The sequence below is a fragment of the Temnothorax curvispinosus genome, unplaced genomic scaffold (genome assembly GCF_003070985.1).
Source record: "Temnothorax curvispinosus isolate PA1 unplaced genomic scaffold, ASM307098v1 QBEX01005665.1, whole genome shotgun sequence".
In the NCBI taxonomy this organism is placed as follows: Eukaryota; Metazoa; Arthropoda; class Insecta; order Hymenoptera; family Formicidae; genus Temnothorax; species Temnothorax curvispinosus.
This window is the reverse complement of record NW_020215445.1, coordinates 378,622-392,842: the sequence shown is the minus strand read 5'-3', so window position 1 is coordinate 392,842 and position 14,221 is coordinate 378,622. Positions and strand designations below refer to the sequence as shown.

The window sequence follows — 14,221 nt, the reverse complement described above, 5'->3', positions numbered from 1 at the left end:
TGGCAACGGTTCCTAATTACTCGCACTCGTCTCTTTCCCTCGTCAACCTCCTCCCTCTTCGTTGTCACGCGGATCCGGCAAGGGTGGCCCCCGTGCCGAAAAACGGTATCGTACGTGCGCAAGAGTGGTGAAGCGTCGGGCCGAGGAGTGTAGTGCGCGAGCGAGCGTGCGGGTGGCCGTACACGGTCGAGAGAGGAGCGGTCGTCTCGTGGGTATATTTAAATAGTGTCTCGGCTGATCAGAGAGGAAACCAACACTCTCTTCATCGTCGTCGTCGTCGTCGTCGTCGTCGTCGTCGCCACCGCCGTTGCCGTTTTCGTATTCCCGTTTTTGCCTCCGTTGTGAGAATCTTTCGTTTTGGCCACCGTGTCCCGCTCCCTCTCTCCCTCTCTCTCTCTTTTTCTCTCTCTCTTTCTCACTTTTCCCGCCTCGGAACGCGACACCGAGTCTCGCGCGAGGGGTTGACGAGACAATCGCGGAATTCCGCACGACTCGATGTCGCTGACGGATCGGACGGTCGCGGGTGTTTCCTGCTGCGAGGTCGATCAGTTCCGTCTGCCTGCGAACGCGAGCGAGCACGTGGACTAGAGAGAGCGACTATACTCGTCACTCCGGTTCGCCGACTGTCAAGATATCGGAGATCGTGAAAGAAGTCGGGGCTCGCGACGTAAACGATCGACGAGGCCCCGATTCAAGTCGGAGCAGGATGATCGTGCCGATCGCGCGTCATAATGATCACGACCTATGAGAGATCCATGCTGGTTGTCGCGTCCGCGATCGTCGCAGCCGCCGGACGGGATCATCTGCGATAATACGATATCTTCCCGTGGAGAGAGTGGAAGACGCGAGGATAAGGAGAGAGAGAGAGAAGCGGCCGCATGGTGCGGCTCGCCACGGCTGCTCTCGCCAACCTTGAGGATGAGGAGAATAGTGTCGCGTAGGATGAAGAGGAATATGGAAGAAACCCCGACGTTTCGCTACCGGTGGTACAACACCTCGTGAGGGAATTCGAATCCGGAAGAGGAAGACGACGACAACCGCGATTCCAGCCATTTGGCGAGCGGGACGAGACATCGTGAATCGAGTCGCCGCGGGTGACTAATCGCGAGGGGGGAAACAACGAGGAAGATCACGGGGAACGGGAACTCGGTTAACATAGGACAAGAAACCGTCCAGATGCATCGGCGCAAAGCGGGCACGCTCCCCGAGGCTCGAGGAGGCGGAGGCGGAGGAGGAGGAGGAGGGGGGCGAGAAGCGCGTGCCACTGTGCGGAGTCGGGGTGACCGAGGTGTCTCGACCTCACCCCCGATCACATCAGCTAATCAGGTTGGATAATGTGGGCGCCTCTGCTTTTGGCCGGGTTCTTAAGCGGCTGGTGGGGCGCACTCGCGCTCGCTGCGGCACCCCCCGCCATTCGGGACACCCTCGGGAAAACGTCCCGGGCGACGACAAGCATCACCGAGGCGAGGCATTATCGTCCGCTGTCGATAAGCGTGGTGGACGAGGCCGACGTTACGGGGTACCGCGAGTCGCGAGGAGGAATTCAGGCACGCCCGTCGGGACCCTCGTCGTCCGAAATTCGTCCCGTTCGTCGCGACCTCGATTTCAGCTTGGTGAGTCTCGAAGAGGACCCCTTCAGAGATGGGGAACGATCGTCGGAGAGCGACGCGCGACAGATCGCGTATTACTTCACGACACGTGGCGCGACGTCGCCCGAGGTGGATCCTGGAACTCGGCGGATCGCGCCGGATCCCGAGGGCCGACCGGAGGACCTCGCGAAGGACACCCTCCCCGCCGTCGAGACGCCGGAGACGCGCGGATTACGCGGCGTCTTTCACCCGGAGATAAACGATTCCGGTCTGACTCGCGCGCCCCGTCACTCCTCGACGCAGGCACCCCTTGCGTATCCCCCGGCGATGGTCGTGTCGACACCGGCGGAGTCGTCGATGCAGCGGCCGCGGATCGCCAGATCGACGAAGCAGAGACCAAAGAACCGCACCAGGGCGGACTCGCCGCGCGAGCAGCGGCGCCGTTGCAGAAACAAGGACCGGGGCTGCCGCGGTCAGAATTGGTGTCCCGATGTCGACGTGGGCAATCGGGCCTACCTGGCGCCCACCGTGTTCGAGGGCAAGGCTCGCAGCATGTCCTCGCGGAGGAAGCCCGGCCTGAACTACGCGGTGACCTTCGAGGTGAAGCAGGTATACAAGAGCCAGCCGGGCTTTCAGCCGTTGCAGAAGAACGACAGCGTGCGGCTGCATTTCCGCGACAAATTGGTGCCTGGCAAGTCGACCGTGTGCAACAGCCACGAGGCCGGCAACAAGGGCAACAAGCAGCAACAGCGCGATAATCTGAGTGGTGTGGTGCGAGCCAATATTAAAAGGGGCAAAGTGTATCTAGTGTTTGTGAATCGCGTGGGACCCAGAAACTTCACGATCCTCGGCGAGCCGGTGATCCGAAACAAGAAGAACGAACAAGTCGTCCAAGCTGTCGTTCGACCGGATTACGGTGAGTCCTAAAAATTATGCGATCTATAATCCCTGATTAGTCGATCGGATGCGTGCTGATAGAAAATGTTCGAAAGTTCGACGTAAAGAAAAGCGAGAGTACCATTTTGCTCCAAACTGCAGCTGATAATAATTAATAGTGTGAATGTGGAGAATTTATTAAAATATTTATGACGAAATGAATATAAAACAGAATGTCTCGTACAATTTCTTCACAAATGACTGAATATTGTTTAGAGAGAAATAAGTTTCTCTGAACTTTTTTATTGTGGCACTTGTTGCACTTTTTTACGTCTCTTTAAGTTTTTTATTACAACATTAATTTAACCAGACATCTTCTCTTAAAAGATAAAAGATGAAATTGCTAGAAATAAATTTACCGCGCATTATACTATGCTTGTGAACATAAATTGACGAATGTGTGTATTTAATTTATGCAAAACTTTTTATCGTATCGTGCTACGTGCTTCTTGTTGAAAATTTTTAATATTTTTCTTTAATGTAAAGAGATAAAGACTTGCATATTTTATGCTTATAATGAAAAAATGTGTTTGACTGTAATAGGCTAATAACAAAGTCGCGGTCTCTTAAACTCGATTAATTTCAAATTTCGTTTTAAAATCATAATTAAAGGCTTTAATTACCTACTTAGTTTCGAAATACCGAAGCATGAATTATTAGCACGATTTTCGACAGCGAATATCGATCTGTAAAATACGCCAATAAATCCGTTGCATATTTGAGCACGTGAAAGAATTTAACATCCCTAAGGGCGTTCGGGTCCGAATAAACAGGAGCATACCGCGTGATATCTCACTTGTTCCCGATAATTGTTCGTCGCAGAGCTACCGCTCCGATCGATTTGCGATGACTCGAGGGCACGATCGAGCTCGATATACTCTGCCTGATAGTTTTTTTAGTTGAAACGCGTCGCCGATGTAGAATTCTCGATCAATTTCGGGATATAGCGCGGCAATATTGTTAATATGGAGAGGGATGCTCCAACAGGCGCGTGTACATATTTCCCTTTTACAGACAGCTCGGCAATATGGCAGCTAACTTATGTAAACGCACGTGAATATTTTAATTCGCGCGTGATATAGCACGGATGTGCAGGCACATTTTACGCTTAAATTCAGTACTAACTTTTATTAATTTAGGAAACATATTTTGATGGTTAATTAAAAGCATAAACTCTTACAAAAAAATTCTACGGAAATTTAGCAAAATTTATTTATTCGACTCTCAAATGTCATTTTTATTAGGTCAAAATAAATTTATAAAACCTTCGCGGTATTGCTGTAATACGGTTTAATTTCTTTTGGTGGTACGAGGTATCCGTGTTTTAAATCAATTCTCACATATATATATATTCAACATCGGAATCATTGGAAATTTACAGCAAGCAAGATTGAGATATTAAAGATTGAGATCATATAGAATTTATAACATACATCTTCGAATATCTTCAATCATGATACTTTGATAACCTGACGTTTACATAATATAGTATCCAATAATATGAAATCGTTTTACAAAATTCATGTCTAATCTCGGGAAGATCGTAATGTTGTTACAAAGGCCAGCTTCACGAGAGCAGCGACGAAGAGTCGTTTTAAATTACACAACAAATATCATTTTTCGCACTTCCGCGAATTTCAAGGACAGCGTAATCTTCCACGGAGTGTCCAAGCATTCGGATTATCTCGTTGCGACTACCTATATGACGCCTACGTGGAAGAGAGGCGCGAACGTCGGGACGCCGTGCGTCGCGCTTATATTTAACCCGCCACGTAAGTCCGCGAATCCGCGTCGCGTCGCCTCGTATACCGAATCTCTCGTGCGCCGCCGAGATATACATATACCGCATCCTAGCGTTTCGCTCGCGTGCGGACGCTTCGTAATCGCCGATTAGCGATGCGCGACGTCGCCCTCGCCGATCATCGCGTCGCGTTACGTCGCTCGCGTCTCGCGTCGGTGCTTAACGAGCGGTGAATTTTTGAAGGTGGTCCAATTTGCTGCCGGCGTCGGTTCAATGCGCTTCCACCTCTCCGCGCGATCTCGAGACCATTGGCTCCCACCTCATTTTGGTGGCTGCACATGGATCACTGCCGGATGACTTTACCGCTTGACGACCTTCCGCGGTCGATCTATCGCGCCGAACGTGACGAATGATGGAACAGGGTCATGTTCCCTCTCCGACAGACACGCTCCATGAGATCTCTGTAAATGACACCGAGAGGAAATTTAATCGTGCACATGTATTTCAGCTTTTGGTTATATGTTTACCTAAAGTTATTTCACTAGGATTCTTAATTAAAGATAATTTTCAGCAACTAGAAATTAAGAATGGATATTTTGTTTAAAGTTTTTAAAATGTGATTTTTGATGAATCATAAACATCACCGTTATAATGTCTGAATTACTTTTTCATATTCTGTACAAATATCAAATTAATATAATTCGAATTTAACAAATTTTCTTAAACTGTGTGAATAAGCACGCTTTACATTGTTGCGGCTAAAGGATCGAGATGAAAATGGATTAGTTCGCAAAAGGTTCTTTTCCACATTAAACGTTGAAAATTTCAACGTCTTGTAGAAATCGCCGGTGCAATTGAGACACGAGTAAGGAACGATCTGATTTGATTTACCTTAAACGCTCGGCGCGGAAAAGTAGAAAGCCGCCGGCGGTACGACAAATTCCGCGCGGGCATTGGAGGATGACGGGATCGGTGTCGCAGGCTTGCAAATTTTCTTCTTATCTTGAACTTCGTGTGTCGTGACGGAACGTAAGCGGTAATCGTGAGCGCGCGCGTCGGTTCCACCTGTCCTTAACAGTTAACAAGTGGCGCGTAATCGCGACGACGACAGACAGGTCGGAACGAGCGAGCGGGCGAGCGAGGCGCACGCGCTCGATCTCTAACGTTAACGGAATAAGAGGCATTATAATGACACGTGATAGTTAAGCGGCCACTTCGCGTAGCTAGTACTACTCTATATACAAGGTGTCCGAGACATTTGCGCTGACTTTCTCGACCAATTTGAGATTGTTTTTTTTTGCCTGTTGGATGACTTGCTGGAAACTGTTGGATGTTACACGGTTAGAAGTTAGAAGAGATTACTTGGAAAAAAAACGTTAGTATACTTAATCGGCATCTCGTTCCTATTTCTCTATTTGGTTGATTGCTATTTTATTTCTGTTTTAACAAATAAGTACTAATCTATTTCAAATCATTATTTATTCGCTAGTGAGAAACTGAATCCAAATAAAGAGCTTTTTGTACGAATTGTAAATTAATTATATATCAGTCTTATTGTACAGTCTTCAATGAATTTTGTTAAAGAAAAATTCATTGAAATTTTTGTATGATTTTTTATTTTAATGATTCGATATATATATTCTTTAGCACATTTGCACTTATCAATTATTTCTTAACAGAAATAGCTTTTCATTTTTAACGTTTTAATCTTTAATAGATTAGCTCTTGATAAAACAGTTATTGGCGTAATCGATACGAAACTTGCATAAAGACAGTAGTAATCGTAAATATCATATAGAAAATACATTGGAAGCATTTCATGTTCATTACAATAATTCGATCTGATCGATACTTGCCCTAGAATTTTAATAAAAATTCGGGTAACAAAAGCTAGGACAGCATAAGCTGGCAAATAATTATTCTTTCAGAAATCCTTGATTATTACAATTACGCAAGAGGCAAACCATTAACCAACAATTTGTGCAACTAGTTAAATAATTGCGTAATACCGGTGCACGCAATAATGCATGATTAAATTGCTAACATCATTCCTGGTAATTCTCGATGATTTATATAGTGTATTTGCATTTCAATTGTTTCATCTAATCTTTAATTTAAAATAATTTAGCTATCAAATCTTTACTGAAAAAATTTTGGAAAAAATGAAAAAAATACTTTTGTTGATATAATCGCAAAATATAGAAAAAAAACTTTAAAAGTATACCATATTATTTTATTTAAATGAAAATTATATCATGCTATCGTTGCAAATAACACCAGTAATTAATACAAATAATCCAGCTTTATTTTATTTTACTGCAATTTACCTCAACACAAATTAACTTTTATTTATGGACAGTCACGCTATCGACCTAAATTCGTAATGCGAATGCAATACGGATAGTTTTACAATCGCTGTATTAGACGTTACCACTTTAGCATACTATATCTCGCTTCGACTAGTGTAAAATAATATCACAACAAACGGAAATAAGTTTTACGATGTGAATTATATATAGAATATCGATAGGCAAATAATACATAGACCGGTATTCATAGATCTTATATATATAAGATTTTATATATAAGATTGTCTTACGTTTATCTTTAGATACTCCGTAGCCAATGAAACGAGCATCTAATAAAGATCGTTCAGCAGCTAAAGATAAACTTAAGACGATCTTAAATATAAGACCTGACTATATGAATATCGGCCATAATTAGTCTGGGAAGAAATCGATTGACACGAAGTTCAAGCGATAAACGAAACTTATTTCAGTTGTTCACGTTCAAACTTTAAAAATTCCGCGAGCACTGATCTTCAGAACTATCAACTATCTCAAAGCCATTTTCCTCTAAATTTTTTAGTTGAATTCGCAATTACGAATGTAACATCGCGAATTAATTTCCGGGACTCATTTGTTAATACGTATCGCATCGGCATGGCTGATTTCCAGGAGAAATACAGAACCATAAACATAGATCTTAGGTATTAAGACGAAGTACATGACAGTTAGGGACGGTGTTGTGAAACGACGTCTCGTGATTATCGCGACATATCGATTTTCACAAACGCCGTTTTAATCAGTCCAGCGTAACTGTCGCCGGAACAACGCCTCAGGACCGATCGCTTATCCAAGTTTCGGCGAAGATAAGCGAATTCCGGTGAGAAAACGTGCACGGGGGTCCTTTGACGTGCTCGGAAACTACCAGCTGGTATTATCCACCGTCGTGTCGTTAACGTTTCCATCGTTCGTCTTCGTCGTCCTCGTCTCCATCGCTCGTCCTCAAGAGTTCATAACTGTTGCGCTCGTTTGCTTAGCGCCTACCTGCTCCGTGCGCGTGTATTACATCCATCTCGACGGCGGATCGAAAGTTTTCGCGACTTATCCCATTATCGTTTTCCGAAGATCGTGACAGGATATAAGAGGAGACGTCGAAAAGCAGACACAGGGCTGGCACGGCTCGTGTGTTTAGGGGATTGTTGTTTGAGGTCCCGCGTCTCTCGAAGCTCCACAGGAAGGCAACCCTAAAAAAAAAATTTCCTTTTGTACTGATTATCTTGACGAAATTAATATAATAATAATTGCAGCGATAATGACAAGAGAAAAGTAGGTATAGATTTTCTTGAAAATGCACAAGTCATATTCGATCAAGGCTACATGAGAGTTTCAGCCCTGCACGGTATCCGCGTACTTTCCTGCTCCGTGTACTTCGTTAAGTAGATTTATCACGTGCAAGTGCGGCGGAGGGTAATCGGATCTTCGACGGCGCTCCCCCAATCTTAATAAACTTAACAATCTCGCCGAATTGTCGTGATGAAATAATTAGCTCGGGCTCTTTTTCCGAGAGGGATACATGCCCTCTCCGATGAACGGCGCCTCGTAATTGTGCAACGCGCTAATTAGCCGGCGCACTAATTACGAGTGAGTCGCGGCGAAGCGATAGACCGTATTGACGCGGTGCCGATTTTTTTTTTTTTTTTTCAAGAAAGGGTTAATTAGTAACGCAGTCATTAGTATCGATCGGGATCGCGATGCGTTTCCGAAATTTCAGAGTAACTATATTAAGAAGTTACAGTATAGTAAGTAAAGTTACGTTGTACAGTAGAGCGTACATTAATTAGAATCTCTACACTTATATATTAGTAATATACACAGTACGTTATATCGTACCAAATTATTAAAATATCCCAACGAAAATTTCATGTGACTTTTATGATACATTTATATCCAGTAGATTATGTCAGATAATTTTCTGTTGAATCCGTGATGCTGAAAGAATTTATCACATAAAGTATTATATAAGTTAACCTTTCATCATTTATCACATACTCAGTTTTTATTTAAGATGAAAATAACATATATGCAAAGTAATATATTCTCAAGCAATGAGCGATTGCAGAAGGAAGAAAAACCTAATATAGTATCGGGAGACACGCAGAACGTAAAATATGAGATTCTATGATGTTCGGTGACGGTTCGTTGATCCGTGATCTGTAAGAGCGGGTCCTCGAGAGTTCCTTCTCCAGTTGGCGGTGATTAAACCAAGGGAAGAGGAAGAAGGCTTGGAGACGTCAATTATAAGGCCTTAATCGGAAACTCGTTCTTACATTCTGTTAGTTTATACCCAAGCGGCGTAAAACGAACCAGAGAAGGAGACATAAAGAGAATCGAAGGAGAGCATCGAGAATATCGCGATAGCCTACATTGCTCCTCTCTTCTCTCTGTTCCATCTTTCCGATCGTTTTTTTCCTTTTATCTTTGTACTTTGATGTTTTCTTTCCTTTTATCTTTATACTTTTCCACCCACTTTAGTGGACCAAGGGTCAATCTATACCTTCTTCTATTATACGGCTATTATACGAGCACTTTCTGCAATTTTTCTAGTCGCGAATAACTGTATACGTACACCGCGTGTGTCAACCACGTTCAATATACTTATACGCGTATGCAATCTTGATTAGCTATCCCACGCTATCCATTACGGTAATGTACAGGGTTGCGATAAAGCATTCTTACGTAGTGACTCGTAAGAGAGTTCGCATGTGATTCGCTGGTAATCATCATCTCGCTTTTTCATAAAAATGTGAATAATTTTTTTAAAATGCTTAAGCAGAGCGGACCCGCGTCGATCACGAACGGATTACGATGTCTCGACAGAAAACTGTAGGGTAAATCTGTCTGGTAATCCGTAGCCATACAATTTGCATTATATCGAAACTATGTTTCTGGGTAGGTTCGTTTAGAAGAAGTGCATGCTTATCCACGTATATCGCTGCTCGCGTCGTTCGTGCTCTTTGCGCGTTTTCTTTTGTAACCGTGAGATCGCTTTCTGCCATTTTGCCGAGTAGCTGCAAAATACAAAGTCGCCATAAGGGATTCCGAGTTAGGCGGGAGCTTACGTAAATGAATTAGCATGTGCATTATGTTGCGAATTAAGCATATCACTTGGATGCAAACTTAGTCTCGCCGAGCTGAACGCGGCACAATTTTGTTAATGCACGCCACAATATGTGCCTGAAAATGAGTGCACTTGATATGCGCTATGTGTTTCTTGGACCGTAACTGATCAATTATCATAGCGCTTTATTATTTTATATATATGACAAACGTTTTATTTTATGTTTTATTTTACAATCTACAAAGCCAGCTGAATATTTCGAATACTCGAGATAAATTCTGTTTTATCCTGATTTACATGATTTCTTATTAATGGAAATACTGCTCTAAAAATGTAGCTTTGTCATATTGTGGTATTTTTACAGTATTTTTGCTAAAAAGAATCCTTTCAAAATTGAAATTTTTTTATCGCAAAAATCCACATACATGATGGTTCTAAACTTATTATATCGCTTTTGCAGACGTATATGCTAGACGAAATTAAATATCATCTGTACATACGTCGTATATTTGCAGTTCTTGGCGACCCCATTTTTCATCGCTTAGAGAAGCGTTGCAAGCTCGTTGGCCGTACAAACCGAGCGATCCCTCAAAACTGTCGCCTTTGCGTGTCCTCGTAATGCGTAAAATGAAACGCGCGTGCCGACCGGGCAATCAGGCTGATATTCCGAGTTTCCGGAAACAAATTACCGGCTATGTGTACGTCATTTCCTACATTCTTCGTGACCGCTTTCGCACTTTCGACCAGAGCTCACCGTCTACGTTCGCGCTCTATCGTCCGCAAACGCGCCAGTTTCGTGGAATACCGTCGACCGATTTGAATTAAACTTTGAACGAATTCCGTCCCTAGTACCGTGGTAAGAACTCTTGCACAAAATTCTGCCAGCTGAGCTACCGCCGCTCGAATCCCGCGAAAATTTTAAGCTGAACTTTCGCGATTGCGAACTTACGAGGATATGTACGTGACAATGTTTTTTTTTTTTATAATCCCATGTGGTGCCAGAGATTTTCGGCCTTGTTGCAATGGCATAATGGTCAAAATTCAAGCTAAATTTCTGTTAATGCATTAAGTCATCTAACATTTATGATACGACTACATTATATATTTTAGAAATATAATTTGCTAAAAATCTTTGTGCTAATAACTATAATTCATTTTTATATAGTGTTAGAAATGAGTAACTTGAATCTTGATTCAGTAATAATTGTCACATTTTTTAAATTTATCGCGTATCTCTAATAGCTTTGAAAGAAACGGCCGCGATATTGACGTAATTCTATTAATAATGATTCCTTTTACCGTATCATTTCGTTAAAGTCTCAACACATCGGATCACGATCGTGATTGTTCATGTCGCGTCGTGTCTATTTTCGTAATAGGGTACTTGATACGGCGTTATGCGAACGCGTCGATACGTCGTAAAATCTCGCGGAACACGTGTCGCTCTGACCTTAACTACTGGTTCGCCGTCGGACCTCGATCGACTCGCCGATCGCTTGATGCGAGTTGATGCGCGGCCGCGCAGATTCTACGGCCCCGGCGGCGAATTACTATCGATATTAATTGATGCCAATTATCGTCGCGTTCGACACGCGGCCCGTATGTAGGACGGCGAGCACGTCGTACGGCCTGCAAGCCGCAACGGTGCAACGGTGCTTCGGGTAAATAGCTGAGAGTATCTCGATAATGGCGCCTGTATCGTTGTCGTCATCGTCATCGTCATCGTGACACTTTCGGCCGATTTAAAAAGAGGATCGCATCTTGATCCGCATCGGCTAGCTTCGAGAATCGAACACGCCGCGTCCATTTGAAAAACACCGCTGCTATTCCTGTGCATATTCTGACAGATAATATCGGACGATCCGATATCGGAAAAATATCCACGTACGAGACGGTCGTCACGGTTATAAGCTAAACGGGATAAAGTGGCTTTTATTTAAGATGAGCGTGTGCGATATTTGTAAATCGTGTCGTCGAATTTACAACGAAGGAATCTGTTTCTTCGAATTAACGTTGCTGCGAGGTAAAGAAATAATGTATCTAGAGTACCTAGACATTCTAGATAACGTATAAATCATCTATAATTTGTATGAATTTTTGTCTCGATCGTGTCTCTTCATTTTATTCGAAACTTGAAAAAATTTTTCCAATAAATCCAGATTTTATTTCTATTAGCGCTTTGATCTTATGCATTAAAAATTTTCTCACCGGTTAGCCTCTGGCTATTGTATTCGCGTTTAGAAATATATTCTAAATTTTACGAGCGAGAAAAGGGGACGTAACGGCGAGGAGGTACATTCAGCGATTTAACATTAACGGGAATAGTAGAGCTCGGGAGCCAAACGGACACATCAGATTGGGTCGCATCATGCGAGCCAGTCAGCGGGATAAGGTGCACTCGGCTATGCCATTCTGGGTCCGCAGGCAGGGGGAGGGAGGAAATCGGCACGTACGTATCCAGAGCACGTACGGCCCTGTGTCCATACACGGAGTGTGTGTGTGTGTGTGTGTGTGTGTGTGTGTGCGAGAGAGAGAGAGAGAGAGAGAGAGAGAGGAGGAGAGGGAAGAGAGAGAACCTACAGGTACACACTCTATATACTCTCTCTGGACGCTCGCACGCAGTCCGGCACGCATACGCCGGTGGGCCCGCAGGTGAAGGCGCGTGAGGTGGGACGGCCGGACACCGTCGCGTTTCCCTCTCTCTGGTGGGGGACCACACGTGTGGTGTGTGTATACACCGTGCCGGCGCGCGGGGCGACTGGGTAGACTGCTGGGCGGTCGCCGATCCAACGCCGAGCATAAACACGCCGAGAGATCTACCGAAGATCGTTCGAACCGCTCGAGAGTTGTGTGGATCGGTGAGCGATCGATCGGCGCACACACGCAATCTTATCGCGCATCACAACAGCGGAAGTATATAGTGACTGTGGATACGAAAAAGATTGATATTAAATGTAATTATTATGTACAATAAAGTGCAGGAATGTTTTAATTAAAAACATATACATATTATTAATAGGTAACAGAAATATGTATTACGTAAAAACAATTTAGTGAAAAATAATTGTGATTAAAAATTTATCTTAAGAAAGTGAGGAAATATTTTTAAGATACACATTAAATTAAAATAGAATAATCAGGATATTACATTAAGACTATACCAGAAATATATACAGTATATTATATTAATAAAATCCAAATAAATAAAATAAATCATGATATATCATAGAATAATTTAGAAGAGTGTTTATGCTGACCGATGCGAAGAAATATTATAAATATGTGTACAGAAATAAATCAATTTTTACTAACATCAAACGAGGTCAGGCATGTATTTTCGGGAGGCAAACATTTATGTGAAAAATAGATCTGATCGCGTTTCGTATCAGTTGTCATAATTTAAGTGGATAATGCTGTTTGAAATCGGTTTGTATATAGTTGAATCGTAATCAACAATACGATATACACATTGTCGATTACAATAATCATTTCGTCGCAGTTATTATTGTTACCGTTGTCATTATCTCCTGCGTCATACCTACAATTATTAAATTAATTAATCGATGATTTAAATCGTGATCTTTTGCTAAAATGTTATTACGCGGAAATCGATTTCGAGATCTGTTTGATTTATGGATTCACGTGGGTATCTGTGCAATCGGAGACGCTCTATCGCACGATCTGATGCGAGGATTTATATTAAATTAATGCGTTATATGAGCCAGCATATAACCGTTGCACACGCTTTTGGCATATTAATTTGTTTATAATTCGAAAATGCCTAAACAACAGTTTAGGCAAACTCTTTGAATGAATTTTGAGTTAATCCTTAGTGTACGCGCGTGTGGAAATTTCGTGCTAATTATAATCACCGAAATATTTTATAAGGAAATTAGAAAAACGCGGATTGATGATAACAATTTTTGTATATATTTGTGTGAATTTCATTTAGCATTTTTACCATTTAAAAAAAAGTTCGATTTCATTGAAATCTTACTAAAAATTTGATAGAAATTTTAGCATGGATTTTTTTTTAGAAGTTAAGGCTGCTTGGTTGTATTGGAATGTGAAAATCAATACTACTGCCTGAAACAAATTTCATGCATAGTAATCATGCTCTTATTTTAACCTAGTTGCATTTCAAAACTTTTTAGAGTATATTGGTAATCAATTTGATCTTTACAATATCATACTAACGTAATAGTATTTTTTATAACAAAGTAAAAATATCAATCCGAGAACCAGTATACAGAAAAAGTAAATTAATTTATTAATCAGAAGATAAAATGAGACTCAATAAACACGTGCAATAATTTATTGATTTTTCACAGCATTGTTCATTCATTTTCATCAGTGATATTTAAAAACTAACAATTATGTAAAGCGTTCCCGATCGTTTAAATTTATCTAACCTTTAATACCCGTATCATCAATACTAATAGTTAGATCTCGGAGGATTAATAATTAATCGGCATTAATTTAATTCCATGTGTGTGCGTGTGTGCGAGAGAGAGAGAGAGAGAGAGAGAGAGAGAGAGAGAGAGAGAGAGAG

The 14,221-nt window shown here is 42.3% G+C and overlaps 1 protein-coding gene across 3 annotated transcripts in view; it reads left to right on the top strand.

Moving 5' to 3' along the window:
- Nucleotides 1-1,215: 1,215 nt before the first annotated feature.
- The window catches only part of LOC112455029 (protein vein), a 318,859-nt gene continuing 305,853 nt past the window's right edge, over nt 1,216-14,221 (top strand). For 2 of the 3 annotated variants that reach the window (XM_025016714.1, XM_025016713.1), the window contains exon 1: nt 1,217-2,505. In XM_025016714.1, the coding sequence (XP_024872482.1) occupies nt 1,335-2,505 (1,171 nt within the window). In that variant the 5' untranslated portion in view covers nt 1,217-1,334. Of the gene's footprint in view, nt 2,506-14,221 lie in introns of all 3 variants that reach the window. The other variant, XM_025016712.1, reaches the window with a different exon arrangement.